This window comes from Pelodiscus sinensis, chromosome 17 (assembly GCF_052426305.1).
Source record: "Pelodiscus sinensis isolate ZL-2025 chromosome 17, ASM5242630v1, whole genome shotgun sequence".
Classification (NCBI taxonomy): Eukaryota; Metazoa; Chordata; order Testudines; family Trionychidae; genus Pelodiscus; species Pelodiscus sinensis.
In genome coordinates this window covers 27055532-27073164 of record NC_143068.1, presented here as the reverse complement: position 1 = coordinate 27073164, position 17633 = coordinate 27055532, and the positions used below count along the sequence as shown (strand labels likewise).

General features: G+C 49.5%; 1 protein-coding gene across 9 annotated transcripts in view; it reads left to right on the top strand.

Annotated features, from left to right (window-relative positions):
* The first annotated feature begins 214 nt into the window (after positions 1-214).
* LPIN3 (lipin 3) overlaps positions 215-17633 on the top strand; it is a 41431-nt gene continuing 24012 nt past the window's right edge. The window contains exons 1-3 of one of the 9 annotated variants that reach the window (XM_075901313.2): positions 215-325; positions 14154-14258; positions 15557-15757. In XM_075901313.2, the coding sequence (XP_075757428.2) occupies positions 15566-15757 (192 nt within the window). In that variant the 5' untranslated portion in view covers positions 215-325; positions 14154-14258; positions 15557-15565. Of the gene's footprint in view, positions 326-376; positions 539-4195; positions 4338-4558; positions 4759-14153; positions 14259-15556; positions 15758-17633 lie in introns of those variants that run through there. The other 8 variants (XM_089769724.1, XM_006121890.5, XM_014572985.4 and 5 more) reach the window with 8 other exon arrangements.

Here is a 17633-nt window from a genome sequence, read left to right as displayed (position 1 = left end):
GATTGTCAATAGAGCTGAGCACCCAGCTCTTTGGAAAACCTGCCCACTACCTGAGGTGTCTAAATGGGAGCTGGCTTTTAGGAAAGTCTAGCCCCAAATGTATCACTGCAAAATCCTTCTTGGGAGGAGGAACTACACTTGCCTGCAAATGAATGAAGCTGGAGGAGGAAGTCTTCCTACAAATGAGTGACACCTGGCAGGTCTGACAGTGCCTGGGGCTGCCAGAGCATGAGAGGAGGAAAGTGAGCAGAGCTGACATGACCTACAGCTGCCTGGCTCAATGAGGACCTAGCTCTGGTGCTCCTACAGCGCTGATAGGCTCAAGGTGAGGCAGATCAGTGTGACCTGACACTGCTTGTAGTAGAGGCTCCTCCCTGAGTCAGGTAAGAGGGAAGCAGGAAGCTTCAGGTAGGGAGTCAGAGCGAGGAGAAGCGGAAAGAAAATGCTCCTATGCAGGTAGCAGCAGTCAGCTGGGATTCTAAGAGTGGGTCTGTTTTAAAGCCCAGGAGTGGCCAACTGAGATTTAACAGCTACCAAGGTATGAGGGGGGTTAAGCAAACAATCCTATAAAGATGTAGGTGTGTGTGTAATATATGGGTAACTTTGCTCTGCAGGGTGGAAAAAGACAAGGCTGCGAATGTGTGAATATCTTGGGTAGTGTTTCCCTCCCTCTAATTTTTTCCCCATCCATGTGTGGAATAAATTGTGTTATGTGCACTGAAGCATGTGTGAGTGTGCACCACTAGTGAAAACCAAAAACCTGTAGGCACTCTGCTAATGAGCTGGGTGGCCTTTGAATCTCTCCTGGGTGGCTGCCCAAGCCCTCAGCTTACAGGGACCACTGCGGGTGGCAGGGTAGGAACTGAGAAGGAGGAAGAAATATTGCTGTGAAATGTGTGTCTAGACTGATATTTGGGGGAAGCAACTTTCGTGAGGTAATGGCACTTGTCCCCCATGTCACCAACTTCATTGATATCCAAGGAAAATGCTATTCTCTCCTTCCCCCTCCCCTATCTCTTTTCCAGTTCCCTTGTAATGGGCGGGCAGAGCTGAAGGTGTGCTAACCTGGGGGCATATGAGCAAAGTAGTTGGTGTATCCTGGGAGATCCTTCTAGCTGGTCACTTAAAAGCTGCTGTGGCAGAAGTGCTGCATAGCCATCCTTTGGAAAAGGGAACTTTTTAAACAGGCCACATCCTGTTTGTGGAGGAGCTGTGAAGCTGTTCTCGTGAGGTTAAGGGCGGGTTATGCTTTAGGCCTCTGACTCCGCCCCCTCCTGAATCTATCTGCTGAGTTTGCTTTGGCAGAGGCATTCTTGGGGTGGACCTGAAAGAGAGAGATTTTTTTTTTCTGCCAAAGCACTAGTCTGCAGTAAAGCTTTAGAGTGGCTAGAAAGGAGGGTTTGTTTGCGCGCACACACACCCCACATGAAGCCTTTGGGAAAGAGAGGGCTGGGTGGGGTTAGTTGTGCTTAGGTTGAAACACTCTCACAGCCTCCTCCTATGAATGTGGGGGCTCCTGGGATCCAGGTCTGAGCTTTACCTCTGTAATGGGCAGCTCCAAACCCCTGGTGCTGAGTGATCAGATTTGCGGATTTGAAATGTGACTCCCAAATCAGTGCTCCGAACCATAGTGCTTCATGGAGAAGCTCTGTCTGGGGCTGCCTCGCTGGGGTACCCTGCATGGTGGGGTGAGCTGGGGTAGAAGTATCAGAATAGGGGTCTGTGAAAATAGGGGACAAATGCTTCCCTCATCAATGTGCGGGGCTTTTTTTTTCTATTTAGACTTGGACTTTTCCTCTCCCATGAACTCCTAACTTGGCTTGTCTGAAAACCTTCACTGCTGAATGACTGGTGCTGCGACAGCTCTTGGGAGCTAGGGTACTGGCCTCAGAGTGCTTTCTTGCCCCAGCTAATGTCTATAGACAGAGTGGATTTTCTGTGGCGCTGTAGGAAATTGTTTGCTGTTTGCAGATCCCATTACACACATCTAATCCCCTGACTGCTAGCTAGACTCTCCTTGCCTAAACACCCTTCCTGGGGGGAGTCAATGGATTTGGCTATTGCTGCTGCTTCTCCAGCTCCAATCCCCTCCTGGCTGGGCCACGACGCAGGGAAGAGATGTGGTTTTGAAAAGGAAGTAAGTGGTCTGTTCCCCACTATTTTTTTTTTCCCCTCCCCTCCCCTCACCCCCAGGCTAGGAGTCTGTTCTAGCTGCCAGTTAGTGAACACAGGCCTTTAGCTCACACTGTAGAGGCTGAGTTGGCTGGAGAGATCCAAAGTTCAGTCTCCAGTGATAGTAAATAAGAACCCATGGCAATTAGTGGCTGACACACATTCAGTCCTTGGTGACTCTCTTGCATCTCAAGTGACTTTATTTCCTTGTCTCCATTTCCAGTCTTGTCATTGCATTAGCAGTGAGCTCAGCCAGTAAAGTCTACAACCTGTGTGTCCTGGACTCCTCTCTGTGCAGCCAGGCCTGCATCAAGTTGCATGTATTAAAAAATGAACTTGCAGCACTTAGGGGCCCTCAATGAGACTGGAGCCCCATTATGATGGCTGTTGCATCATGTGAGATGGTCCCTGCCGAGAACAGCACCCAATCTGAATAGACTAGAGACCCAGAGTGAGAAGGGACTCAGATAGATGTGTCTTCTACCACCAAGTCTCTCAAGTGACATGGCAGATGTGGGATTAGAACCCAGGTGGAGCTGGGTGAAATGTTTCAGATCAGTGGTTCTCAATCTGTGGTCCAGTCAGCATGCAGCTGTGGTCCATGTGGCATTCTTAGGGCATCTCTTTGCGCACCCCCCCCCCCCCCTTCCACTGAAGGATAGAAAATGGTTTTGGAAATGCTCTCACTTTGCCTCACGGAACTATTGACCTGACTGCCCTGATTCTGTGTGTGAATGCCTTGCAATCTTTAATGTCTGCTCTGCAATGGCCCTGAGTAAATGAGAAACCTCATGGGGGGTGGGGGAGAATTGTGAGGCGGTTGCAGGCTCAGCATGGATGGGGTGATGGGAGGTGCTCGGATTCTCTCTTGCAAAAATTTTACGCTGGGAGACAGTGATGTCATCACATCACTCTGTGTTGCCCTGCCCCCTAGCCTCAGCAGAATCCCCAGAAGAGGAAGAGGCGGCCATGGCTCTGGGTTCCCCCTGCCTCCCGGGGGTGCTCTGAGCTCCCTCAGCTGGTACCCAGTTCCCCTGCAGGAGGGCTGGGGGTGGTAGCAGAGGCTCATCATTGTGCTGGGGGTGAGGCAATGATTTGGGACCCAATGGGGAGCTGCTGCCTTGGGCCAAGTGCTCCAGCCTTGTGCCCCTCCTCCTCCTGCCCCCCCCCCCCCCACAAGATTAGTGCACTAGAGGGGGAGAGGAGAAACCTTGAGGCTCCGCACTGGATCCAGCTTGCAGGGAAGATACATGCTGCTCCTCCTCTCCCCACAGCAGAGTGTGTGTTGGTGCCTCGGGGTTTCTTCTCTCCTCCCTGCCCTGCACTGGCATGCTAATCTTGGCCAGTGGGGGAGGAGAGGGGGCACCAGGCTGGAGCACCTGGCCTGAGGCAGAGGGAGGCAGTGGCTCCACATTGGGTACTGGATTCCGAGCACAGCAAGGGGCTACTGCCGCCCCCTGACTCGATCCAGCCCTCCTCAGGTGGCCGAAAGGGGGCCTGAGAGACCGGGCCTGAGACTGGGGAGAGGCGTAGAGGGGACCAAGAGGCCAGGGGGAGGTCAGGTTGGCTGTGGTGGGGGTGGGGGGGGAGAGGCTGGGGCTGGCTACAGCTGGGAGGGTGGGGAAGGGAGGGGGCAGGGTGTGGGGAGCCAAGAGGCCAGGGCAAGGAGCCGAGGGGCTGGGGCTGGCTGCAACCCCTGGCCCTCCTGGAGACCTGGGGGGGGGGGGGGGGATGAGAGGCTGGGGCTGGCTTGGCCTTGGCCCTCCCCAGCAGTCAAAAGGGAGAGGGAGCGCTGGGCTTGCCTACTACCAGGGATGGGTGGGGAGGGGGAGGTTTGGCCAGCATAGCAATCAGGGGGCAAGGTCTGTATCTGCTAAATTAAGTGTAACAACTAGCAGAGTGAATAGTGGGGAGGGGAAGGGGGAGGAAGCGGGGGAGATTGGCAGGATGAGCTGCAGGAATACACAGATGCGATGCTATCTTTAGCAAATTGAGCTCAGCTCAAGTGAGCTTGTGTGCCTGCAGATGCTGTGGTCACACCTCCTGATGACAGGCAGTTTTAGCTTCTATGTCCAGCCCAGGAACTTTCCCGAGGCCTGCAAATCATGATCCAGAGCCTACAACAATAAATATCCAAATGCAGTTCCCCTCGAAAGCCGGCAGTGGTAGGTGCCCCCCTCTCTGGGCCTTCTGTAAGCTTGCAAAGATTGGGGTGGGGGGGGAGGAGATAAAATCTTTCACTTGGCTTCCCAGAGCTCTGGGCTGTGGCATGGGTGGGTGGAGGAACCCGATATGCTGGGCACAGTGGCTGCTCGCAAGCACTTCCTGCTTCCTGCAGGAGTGCTAAGGAAGTAGAGGGGTAGTTCAGGGTAGTCCCTGGGGAGGGTGTAGAGGTTTGTGTTGCTTCTCTCTGCAGCTGGGGGGAGTAGACAGAGCCCCTTAGTCACCCCCTCCTGCTCTCCCAGCCCGTGACCTAATTGCCTCCCTTATTGCACAAAGGACCGAGCTGTCTGAGCCACCCAAGCTCTGTTGCGGGGTCTGCATCTCCCCCTGGCTTTCCTATCACCCCCTCGGCTGACCAACCAGGTAGGAATTAGGTCTCAGGACTGGCAAAGCAGCACCTCCCCTCCCCCCGTCCTTATTAAGGCTCACTGGGCCCAGGAGGCAGAAGCACAGTGTTGTATTATAAATGACAAAGGCGTGTGTGTGTGTGTGTGTGTGAGTGTGTGTGTGTGTGTGGTGCCCTCCGGTGTTCTGGGGGTGCCAATCTCCTGTCCAGCCCCTGCTCTGGAGCGGCAGTTGCTCAGTTGGGAAAGGAGCAGGTGACGATCACCCTCCAGCATGACATCCTCCCCCCTCCCCAAGACCCATAGCCAAAGCCCTTTAAACAGGTAAGGTGGGTTTGGAGCAAGACGAATATGGTGGAGGGGCAGTGTGGTGTTGCCCTCTAGTGGTGAACAAATGACCAGACTCCTGTTCTCTAAGGGCATGCCTACACTAGAAAATTACAGGCAGTCCCCGGGTTACGTACAAGATAGGGACTGTAGGTTTGTTCTAAAGTTGAATCTGTATGTAAGTCGGAACTGGCATCCAGATTCAGCCGCTGCTGATCAATCAGGACTCCTGGGGCAGAGCAGCTGGGGTGCTGCCGGGTTGGTCCAGTAGCACCAAGGAGCGGTGCTGCGGGACCAACCGGCAGCGCCCCACCTGCTCTACCGCAGGCCCCGGGCTTTGCTCCACGTCTCCCTGGTCTGATGGGGGGGGGGGGCACTAGCTGCGTCCCCCCCCCCTCCAGCAGACCAGGGAGACGGAGCAAAGCGGCGGAGGACCCGAGCCGGACCGCGGCGCTTCCAGATCAGCGCCGCGGTCCGGCCCGGGTCCTCTGCGGCTTTGCTCAGCGTCTCCCTGGTCTGCTGGCTCCCCCAGCAGACCAGGGAGACGGGGAGCAGCTTTTCTCGCCCTGGAGGAGGCGGGCGGCGGGACCAGGCATCCTGCCGCTCCAGTCCTCCGGGGCGAGAAAATCCCCGTTCATAACTGCGGATCCGACTTACGTCGGATCCGCGAAACTCGGGGACTGCCTGTATTTCAAAACAACTCCTCAAATAATAATTTCAGAGTGGCATGTCCACGCTAGAGGGAAGCCTTGAAATTAGTCTGAGGCAGGCTCCCTTCATGTGGACATGCTACCTTGACTTAGAGCCCCAGGAAGTGCTGGGGAGTAATTACTTTGACTCTGGGGAGTAGTTATTTCAAAATAGCAGCAATAGCGCCTCCACACTACTGCTGTTTCAAGATGATCATTATTCCTCGTGGAAGGCAGGAGTTATTCTTTCGAAATTAGCAGGCTTGGTAGTGTGGACAGGCTGCTTGTTTTGAAATAAGGAGTGTTATTTTGAAATAACTCTGAAGTGTAGACCAGGGCTAAGGATCAGTTTCCTAGACCTGGAGGGGAATTGGGTGGTGTTGGCATGGAATGTGAGGTCCCATTGTCTCTCCAGAGCTGAGCCAGTGATTGAGGTGTTGGTGACCTGGCATCTGTCCCTCTAGGGCAAGGGGTCAGCAACCTTTTCAAACCAAAGAGCCTAACTAACGTGATGCCAATATTTAAAAAGGGCTCTAGAGGCGATCCTGGCAATTACAGACTGATAAGTCTGAAATCAGTACTGGGCAAGTTAGTTGAAACTATAGTAAAGAACAGAAGTGACACACAGATGAGCATAATTTGTTGGGGGAAAGTCAACATGGTTTCTGTAAGAAATCATGCCTTATTAATATACTACAGTTCTTTGAGGAGGTCAGAAAACATGTGGACAAGGGGGAATCCAGTGGATATAGTGTACTTAGATTTCCAAAAAGCCTTTGACAAGGTCCCTCCCCAAAGGCTCTTAAGTAAAGTAAGTTGTCATGGGATAAGAGGGAAGGTCCTTTCATGGATTGATAACTGGCTAAAAGACTGGAAATAAAGGGTAGGAATAAATAGTCAGTTTTCAGAGTGGAGAGAGGTAACTAGTGGGATCTGTGCTGGGAGCAATCTTGTTCAACTTATTTATAAATGATCTAGAGAAAGGGGTAAACTGTGAGGTGGCAAAATTTGCAGATGATACCAAACTTTACAAGATAGTTAAGACCAAAGCAGATTGTGAAGAGCTTCAAAAAGATCTTGCCAAACGAAAGGATTGGGCAACAAAATGGCAAATGAAATTTAATGTTGATAAATGTAAAATAATGCACATTGGAAAAAATAATCCCAACTGTGTATACAATATGATGGGGACTAACTTAGCTACAACTACTCGAGAGAGATCTTGGAGTCATTGTGGATGAGTCTCTGAAAATATCCACTCAATGTGCAGCAGCCAAAAAAGCAAATAGAATGTTAGGAAGCATTAAAAAAAGGGATAGAGAATAAGAGAGAATTTTATTGCCTCTCTATCAAACCATGGCACGCTCACATCTTGAATACTGTGGTGGTGCCCTGCAGTTGCTTCATCTCAAAAAAGAGAGATTGGAAAAGGTTCAGAAAAGGGCAACAAAAATTATTAGAGTTTGGAACAGGTACCATATGAAGAGAGATTAAAAAGACTTGGACTTTTCAGCTCAGAAAAGAGGAGACCAAGAGGGGATCTGATAGAGGTCTATAAAATCATGACTGGAGTGGAAAAAATGAATAAGGAAATTATTTACCTGTTCCCACAATATAAGATCTAGGGGTCACCAAATTAATAGGCAGCAGGTTTAAAACAAACAAAATGAAGGTTTTCTTCACTCAGTGCACAGTCAGCCTGTGGAACTCCTTGACAGAGGATGAGGTGAAAGGTAGGATTTTAACAGGGTTCAAAAAAGAGCTAGATTGATTCATGGCAGTTGGGTCCATCAATGGCTATTAGCCAGGATGGGTAGGAATTGTGTCCCTAGCCTCTGTTTGTCTGCAAATGGGAGACAGGGGAGGGATCGCGTGAGGATTATCTGTTGTTCCCTCCTTCAGGGGTATCTGGTATTGGCCACTGTCAGACAGGATACTTGGCTAGATGGACTTTTAGTCTGACCCAGTAAGGCCGTTCTTAACTACAAATTTCCGAACAGTGGTCATCAGAGCCATGTAAGAATACTCATTTGCATAACTGAAAATGTACAACTTGATATTATTGGTAATTGACATGATGATTAATTATGAAACATTGTACACTCAGACTTTATTTAGTGGGATGGCTACTGCTGCATCTTTTGCACATTTCTTTGAAGTTTACATCATAACTGGTGACATTCAGGTTCATGCACGCATTCAAGCTACATGAGTAATTATGTGGGTTTTTTTTAAATTTTTGAATTTTAATTTTAAAAGTTGCATGCATTTTTGGGACTGACAAACGAGCCATATTTGGTTCCATACTGAGCCATAGGTTGCAGACCCCTGCTCTAGGATAAAGTGCAGAGAGGGTGAGGAAGTGGTAGCCAACGGCACTCGGTACAGTACAAGCTTTCTAGAATGAAGGCATTGAAAGGCCCTGTATGTGTCCTTTCCTGAGTCCCTTGCAATTCCTAGGCTAGAGCATGCTTGGATGCATTTCTGTCCAGAGATGACTTTAAACTCGTGTGCCCTGGGTCTCTGTTGAGGTAGTTCCGTCACCACCCTACCTCCCCACGCCTGCCGGATGCTCCCTAGGCAGAAAGTGGGTTAAACCAGGGGTGGGGGACCTCTTTTGGGTTGGGAGCCACTGACCCACAGAAAAAATGCCCTAAAACAAACACATACACCCTCACTGATGTAGCCCCCATATAAGGAGAGACTCCTCACATTCCCCTTGCACACCAGAGCCTAGGGGAGCTCAGTCTAGTAGTTTTTGTGTGTTTCCAGCCCCGCCATGGGACAGCAGGGAGGTGGGAGCGAGGGGGGCCTGAGCCTCGAGAGCCACATACAAGCAAACAGGAGGGCTCCATCTAGCTCTGGGTCTGAAGTTCCCCACCCTGGGGCTAAACTGACGTGATTTTGTTTTTTCTTCTACCCCTTCTCCTGACTATTTATTAACTTTCTTTTGTGTCTTGCTGTCTGAGCCCTGGGTGTGCTCAGGCCAGCTGCCACACCCTCCTGGCTAGGCAGCACTCCCCCATCTTGGGGAGGAAGGAGGCTGGCTGGGTGTAAAGCAGAGGACCCGGGAAAGGTCCGGTGTCTCCTACCTGATGGCTGGGGAACTGACTGGCTGCACTGCTGCCAGTTACACAGCACTGGAGAAAGCTGGGCTCAGCAGGCTGCTGCAGCGAGGGAATGGGCCATGACCTTTTCCCAGCTCAGCACAGTGAGCACAGAGCTGACAGGCACTGAAGCTTCTGGACCCAGCCAGCACACTTTTCTCTGGGCTGCACAGCAGCAAAACAAAGCCCTGAGGCTTGTGATCCACCTTCGGGGTGGGGGTGTGGAGGGCATGGGGCTGGGATTGTGGGGTTTGACGGAGATGTCCTTCCGGGACCAATCTGAGGGATGTCTGGGAGCCAGATCATTATGACGCTGTGCAAAGCATACTGGGCAGGGCAGGCCTGTTCTGGGGAAGAGGCAGCATCTGATGGTGTCCAGCTGTCCCCTTCCCTCTGGGTAAGGAATCCTTCTCTCTTTCCCCACAGTGTGTCTGCTCTCCAAGGTCTTTGCTGGGACCCCACTGTTGGCTGAAGCCACGTTGCGTTGGCTGGCTTGCTGGGCGAGTGGGGGGAGGCTTTAAATAGCTCAGCTGCAGGATTTGTGAGCCTAGCTTTGCCTCCTGTGATGCAAACACCTGAAGTTAGGAGCAGGGGGCTTAGGGGGAGAGTGACGTGTTGAGATGGGGATCCAGACCTTATGTAGCAGCAGGAGGAAACAAGCTAAAATCTTGCTGTTGGAGGCTGATAGGGAGTAGCTTGAAGTCTCTTGGGGGCTAACCAGGCGGTGAATGCCACAGCTATGGCATACTGGCCCTTTCTAGCCAGGACAGTAAGTGGAATTTGAATCTGGGGGTCTTGTGCACCAGAAGAGCACTTGCCTCCGAGCTGGCTTTATCCCATGGTCATTTGACCACCCTGCGTGGGCCTGCAGATTAGGATTGTATGCCTGTGTGCACAAGAGGCAGGGTGGCCTAGTAGCTAGTGCAAAGGTATTCTGTTCTGGGGTCTCCCACTTGCTCATCCTACCCACTTGCTTTCTTCTGTTACATGGATTGGTGTGAAAGCCTGGAAACCGAAGTCTCAGAGGGGTAGCTGTGTTAGTTTGTTCTAACCCTTTTGTGGGTCAAAACTAGGGATGTTAAAATTAGACTTATCAATCGAATAGTAGATGGAATTTCCATCACCTATTCGATTAGTCAATAAGGGCGCTTCTGCTTTGAAATGTAGCAAGAACCCACCCAGCTGTGCTACGTTTCGAAGAAATGCTTCCTGGTGTTCTGTCTTTGATGTGCACAAGAGCTCTTGTGCATTTCAAAGATTGAAACACAGCCTAGAGGCCTCTTGCACATTTCAAAAGTGGAATGCTGCTGCTGCACTCCTGCCCCTCCCACAGAGCTGGGGAAACCAGCTTTTAAGCCCATTCCCCCAGCACTCCCTCCTCTTCCCCCTACCCTTGCTGCCTCCCTCTAATAGAGGCAGCAAGGGGGTGGGGGGAGCGACTAGTCAACTAGTGTGACTATATCCAATAAGCTTTTGTTTATCCGACAGTCGATTAGTCACATCCTAGTCGAAACCACTTCATCAGATGCATGAAGTGGAAATCAGAGGTAAGGAGATATTCTGTCCTAATTTGATAGCCACCTTCAAGTCCTTACACAAATTTAATGCTGTCTCACTGCAAAGGCTCCCTCTCTTGATGGGGAGGGAGGTGTGAATACCAACTGCTGGGAGTGAGCCACATCCACCCTGTTTGCTTTGGCCTCTTTAACACTGGTCCTATCCTTGATAAGCAACTCCCCTCCCTCTGATATGCTTATCTGTGTGTAACATCACTGCCTCTTTGATTTCCACTCCATGCATCTAAGTAGCTTTGGCCCACGAAAGCTTATGCCCAGACAAATCTGAGCGCCTTTAAGGAGCCACAGGCCTCTCCATTGTTTTATAGGGCCTCAGTTCTAGGAACAGTCTCAGGAGAGATCCGGTCTCCATCTTACTGATATCAGAAGAGATGTTGTGGCCTCGTTTGCTAGCCCTTGTAATGCAGTCTGTGAGCGGTAGCCGTGGCTGTGGTCTCTGGTCCGTGGCTGGATCTACAGCGAGGACTGAGTTGGTGAACCAGCGTAGGTCCTGGTATCAGCGGCCGTGCCTTCCTCTCCCCTCTGAAGTCAGGCTGCTTTGCTTGAAGTCTTGCACTCAGGCCCGTATGCAGGGTGTGTGCGTGAAGGGTGAAACCCCTCCCCCTGCACAGCTCCCCAAATAAGCATAAGTGGGCTCCAGGGCTCAAACTCAGCCCCTGCCCTGTTGCAGGGAGCCCTTGCAGGCGCTCCAGCCTTGTCTCCCCCTCCCTTCACGATGTTGAAGGGCTAGGGTCGGCTTCCCACTCGAGTGCCTTTCTTGCTGGTTAAATTAAACAGTTCTTCCCTAGCTGCAGCACTGACAAAATGGCTTGGGTGTAATTAGGTAATGAACAGAGTTTCCATTAGCAACTGGTGGTCCATGGAAAGGCTTGCATTGGGCCAGGAGGGCCAAAGGCAAAAATGTTTGAGAACCACTGTTAGGGGGATGGGAGAGCACTGTTGCAGGGGGATGACTGGCAGGGGCCAGGGAACAGTGCCCTCCGGCATATAGATATAGTGGTGTCTCCTAGGAGACTTTGTAAAGCCTTTTGAGAGCTCAGGAGTTGGAAGAAACCAAACTCCTGTAACTCCCTGGGCACTGACTGTTGCCTACTCCTCCAAATGGAGGCCAGGCTGAATGGCGCCTTCTAGCGCCTTGCTCAGCAAGAGACTTCTCCTGAGATTCCATGTGCTAGCCCAGAGGAGACTGCCTGCCTTACAAATGCGTATTGCTACTTCCTGCCTGGCTCTGGGGGGTAGCACACACTATGCCACGGACGCCAGGGTCCCAGCACTCCATACAAAACCGCAGTGTGTATCATGCAAATTGCAAGGGTCTGTGGCAGCCCTGGTGCCTTGGAGCCTGCTGTGCACGGCAAAAGGAGGATTAACCTCCTTTTGGGACTGATCAGCTGGAGCCTGTGAACTAGACAGGAAGATTATGGGCCATGGAGGATTTCTTTCCAAATGTCCTTGCTAATGAAAAACAGGAGCTGCATGATTGGAGTGCATTAGTGCCTAATGAAAGTGGCCTTCCAAAGCCAAACCAACTAAATAGCTCTTAACTGCTCATTACTCGCCGCACAGTCTAGTCCACTCAGTCAGAATGGCGGCTTCTGTCATGTGCTCCAGGGAGCTAAATGACTGTGAATGACAATGGCTGCTGAGAAATTGTTAAAATGTTCCCAGTTAAGCACCTCAGATTCATCTCCACCTGTACACAGTGACTCTGAAGTTGTACCAGATCAGAGTGGGGAGGACTGAGCTGCTGTGACTTACTATAGAGTGCTACTCTGGATATGTGCTGCCTCTCTTCCATGGCCTCTCTTTCTAACTTGAGTAGCTCCATGCTTGATGCAGAAGGCTGTCCACCAGGGACAGTGTCCCAGCTAAGATGATGTACAGAGGGACTGATGACTTTTTGAATGGGATTCAAGGCCTCTGGAATGGCAAATGTTAATCCACGTAAAAGTGAAATGGATCATACTGATTAACATGCAATTGAAAAAGAACACCTGCTATTTGCTTTTGAAACAAGGCTCGAGTGATCGGGAGAACTGTAACATTAATGATAATCATCAAGAGTTCTGCAGGGATATTTGGTGACTGGCTTGCATGGTGGCAGACCCTCTAGGAGTAGAGCTGATGCATTCAGGTGCTGTACGGAGTTGCCAGTTCTCACTATTTTATCCCTAGTCTTGTGTTATCTGTTCTTAAAAGTCCTGGTTCCTGGAACTATACAAGATCCTCAGATCAACTTTTTTTTTTTTTTTTTTTAAATCCACTTTCCACCCCTCACAATTGCAGGGAAAGCTTTAACACACAGGTAACCAAGAACCCTTTCTAATTCTTTTTAAACCTGCTTTCATGGTCAGGATGCGTGTGTGTGTGACTCATGCGTTTTGAGTGTGTGCAATAGGCAGTTTGTTGCTTTTCTTATGCTGAGGTTCCTCCATCTTCCCAAAGAGGCATGCCATAAATACTGGCTACGTCTTCACTGCAGTGTTCTAGCGCAAGAAGTCTGTAGCGCTAGTTTTTTGGCACAAAGGCTTTTTATGCAAGACCACGTCCACACATCAAAGCACCTCCCTGTTGTGAGGCTCTTTTGCGCAAGAGAGCATCTACACTGTTGGTCCAATTGACCTTAATGGCATCCCATTCAAACCTGAATATAGAAGACACTGGTAGGAGTATGAAGCCAGGTTACAAAACAACCTTGTTAGTCAACCTAGCAACCTCTGCGATGGATAGGAGGAGTGCTGGCCTTTTCTGAATGTTCCAGTATTCAGTAACCAAAGGGTTAAACCCAGGTAGCTAGCAAGTGTTGGCAGGAAGCCAGGAGAATCAATAAGAAGAAAGTATGAGATTTGAATTGAAAAGGATACCTGCATGCTACTCTTCTTTGAGAGTTTTAAGCCAGGAATTGGGGGAACAAGATGAATTGAACTAGGCGGAACTACCATGCCTACAAAATACTGGGCATGGAAATGGACTGCACTTTGAAGCACAGATCTATGATTAGGTAGGGAATGGGATATCTGTTTAGATGCGATCAGGTGACTTTGTTTGTTTGGTTAAACATCGATGTGTTAAGTCCACGTGTCTCTCCTCCCCCCATACACTGTACTTTAAGCTGTATTTCAGGGATGGAATTTCTCTGTTTCTGATTTCTTTTCTCAGTTGCTCTAAAACACCTAGCAACGAAATGCACTTGATAAAGCATATCTCTTCATTTTGTGAACAAATCTCCTTAAAGTGATTTTAATTCTTGTCCTGGAAAGTAAAAAGAGGTCTGTGTATGCATGACTAAGACTGAAAGGTCAGCTAGCAGAGAGTGCCATTTTTCTTTCCCCCAAGCTCTCCTGTGGTTAAAAGCTTGGGGGTACGTACCCCTCTGGAAGAAGTGCAAATGCTTTCTTCCTGGGTTCAAGAATAAAGGGTTTTTTGTTTGTTTCACTTGAGTGGTGGTAGCTACCTCCAAAGGCCAGGGAATCTGTGATTTTTGGGGAGTTTTTAAGCAGAAGCCTATAGAGGCAAGGTATTTAAGGTTTCTTGTGGGCCCAGCCTTCTGCACTCAGAGTGCGGACCAGCTTTGACTGTTCCCAACAAGCAAAAGACAACACCCCATGGGACATGCCACTTATCCACTCAGGTGATACTGCTTAGCAAAGAAGAGAGTGCAAAAAATCCCTCCTCAGGTCTGTACAGTGGTTCTCTCTTCTGCTCTTGTTACAGGCCTGGGTCTCCCAAAAGAAAAGCACAGGATCAGAGCTGAGATCTGCCATGTAGAAGTGAGGAAAATTCTGACCAAGTAAAGAATTCTTGCAGAATAGCTGACCTGTAAGTTAAGCGGTGGCAGCAAACTCTGACAATGCTCAGTTGAGTGGTGGTTACTTGAATTACTAGGATGCCACATAGGAGCTCTAACTCTAGTTGGCCTAGGTCTTTGTAGCTGATCATGGCTCCTCGATGCTAATGCGAAGCCCTTCTAAAGCACTCAGGGTTTTCTGGCTTCCCCACAGAGGAGCACCTCCTTCCCTAGGGCATTCTTCTGTACATCCTGTCCCCGTTCACAGTGCATGTGCCCACTGCTGGCAAGGGCCCTGGCCTACCAGGAGAGCCCCTGCCATAGGGAGTGGGCTGAAGACCTCTCTGATGTTAAAGGGTGTGTACAGGGACTTCTCTTCGAGTGATCAGAGAGAAGACACATTTTTTTCCCCTCCCTCCCCTTGGAAACACCCCCTCTGGGAGGGTTGTAAGCAGCATGGATTTAGTAGGGAAGCCTGTTGGAGCAGAGCACAAAGTCAAAGGTCTGGGCTCTGATCTTTGCTTTGGCTCACTGTGGCCTTGAGCAAGCCTCCTCAGTCTCTCTGTCTCCATTGGGTTCATGGAGATAATACTTAACTTACCCCATGGGGGAAAGAGGGCTGCATGAATGGCTGCAACATGGTGCCGTCACAGCAATGTTGCAAGAAGAGTGGACCAGTTAAGCTGGACTCCTTAACACAAGGCAAAAAAGAGGGGACAGGGAAGAAATAAGGTGGGGAAGAGAAATGATAAATGGGGGCAGGGGAAGTGGGGAACTGAGACTTGCTTTCCAGGTGTTAAGGATTTTGCCAAAGCTGGTGTCATTGGTTCCCTCTCTGTGGAATGGTCTGGTCGGGATGCCCAGGACAATGAAGGCCCGACAGTGTTATAGGGGAGTCCAGGTTGCAGAAAGCAGTAGGGAGAGCAGCTATCCTGGTCAATCTCAGCCCTTGCTCCCCCCACCCATGGCACCATTTCCCCCAACTCTCTCCCTAGAAACCTAAAACATAGGCATGGGATGGCATCGCTCCCCCTCCCCTCTGCTATTTTTGTCTACCTCTTAGACCTAGTTTCCAAGGAGCAATTCTGATCCGTTAGTTTGTGTCCATTTGCCTCTTGCCTAATTTTAACTTCATGGGTGATCTCAAAAGACCTCGCTTGTCCAGACTAATCCAGTATTGTGGCTCCAAAGCTTGCTGACCCTTTTTATTTATTTATTTTAAAAAAGGGCTTTTGTTGACTGTTCTGCCTTGGGCAGCTTGGTGTACAGGCCTCTTCGTGACAGGTCCCACCCAGCCAGCTGAATCTCTCCCTGCTTCCCTTGGTTGCAGTCTCAGACCATGAACTACGTGGGGCAGCTGGCTGAGACAGTGCTCATCACCGTGAAGGAGCTGTACAAGGGCTTGAACCCAGCCACCCTGACGGGATGCATCGATGTCATCGTGGTGAGGCAGCCGGACGGCTCTTTCCAGTGCTCACCTTTCCACGTGCGCTTTGGGAAGCTGGGAGTCCTGCGCTCCAGGGAGAAGGTGGTAAGTGATGCCTGCCAGGACCGGGTGTGTGCTGCTTGTGCTAGGGAGCTGTGGTGCCTGCCTGCTTACCTCCTCTCCTTTTTCTTCCATTCCAGTTCTTCCTGAAACAAAGCTCATTGAAGCTGGCTTGAGGGTGGGAGTTGAGGTCAGGACCCTCTGCCAGGGTTGTCACACAGAGTGCATTGTGAAATGCTACTCTCTTCCCCCCCCCCCCCCCCCCTCCGACTCATAGGCTTGGAAAGGACCTCAGAGGTTATCCAGTTCTGTATCCTGCCCTCATGGCAGGATCAAGCACCATCTGACCCATGCTGTCCAACATGCTAGCCACATGTAGCTATTTGGCTGGTTGAGTGTGGCTAGTTCACTATAGCAGTAGCCAGTATAGTGGCTACTGCTTCAGAACTGGTTGGACACCATGGCTCTAGACCAGGGGTTCCCAACCTGGGGTACGAGAAGCTTGTCAAGGGGGTACAGGGAAATATTTGGTAAATAACTAGATTATCCTAATTTAAGTATTCTAAAAGTAGTATTGTTAGTGAAAAAAGTTGTGGATCCTAGAGTCTAAAATTTATTTCCTTTCATATTGAATATGGGATGGTTTACTAAAAGCCAAGGGAGTATGGGGACCGAAAAAGGTTGAGAACCCCGATCTAGACCATCCCTAATGGGTGTTTGTCTAGCCTGCTCTTAACTTCCAGTGATGGAGATTCCACAACCTCCCTAGGCAACTTATTCCAGTTCTTAACCACCCTGACCAGTTAAGTTTTCTTAATGTCCAACCTTAAACCACCTTTGCTGCAATTTAAGCCCATTGCTTCTTGTATCTTTAGGTGTTAAGGAGGATAATTTTTCTCTCTCTCCTTTACCACTCTTTTAGGTTCTTGAAAGCAGTTATGTCCACTCTGTCTTCACTTTTCTAGACTAAACAAACCCAGTTATTTTAATCTTCCCTCACAGGTCATGATTTCTAGACTTAGTCATCTTTGTTGCTCCTCTTCGAGCTTTCTTCAGTTTGTCCACATCTTTCCTGAAATGTGGTGCCCAGAACTGCATACAGTACTCAAGCTGAGGCCTGATCGGTGCAGAGTAGAATGAAAAATTACTTGCATCCCCCAATGATGTTTAGGAGTGTTTGGGTTTTTTGTTTTGTCTGTTCTTTGTTTTTGTACTCCTGTTGCATTTTGCTTGTTCGCCACTGACTCAGATTCCTTTCCATAGTATTCCTTCCTAGGCAGTAATTTCCCATTTTGCATGTATGCAACTGATTAAGTGAATTTCTGCATTTCTCCTTATCGAATTTCAGTCTGTTTACTTCAGACCATTGCTCTAGTTTGTCTAGATCATTTTGAATTTTAACCCTATCCTTCAAACCACTTGCAACCCCTTTCAGCTTGGCATCATCCACAAATTTTATAAGTGTACACTCTATGCTGTTATCTATATTGTTGAAGATATTGAACTGATCCCTGCAGAACTCCACTTGTTATGCCCTTCATTGATAACTACTTTCTGGGAATAGGTATCCAGCCAGTTATGCATCCACCTTTATAATAGCTCTATCTAGGCTGTATTTCTCTAGTTTGTTAGTCTCATTTGATTTGTTCATTATCAAAAGCCTTTCTAAAGTCTAGATGTACCACATCTACCACTTCCCCCTCTAATCCCAAGACTTGTTACTCAGCCAAAGAAAGCTATCTGGTTTCTTTGACATGATTTGTTCTTGACAAATCCATGCTCTGTATTACTTATTTGCTCCATTATCTTTCCTGGTACAGAAGTTAAGCTGACTAGTCTGTAGTTTCCTGGGTTGTCCTTACTTCCCTTTTTATATCTGGGCTCTGTTTGTCCTTTTCCAGTCTTCTGGAACCTCTCTGGT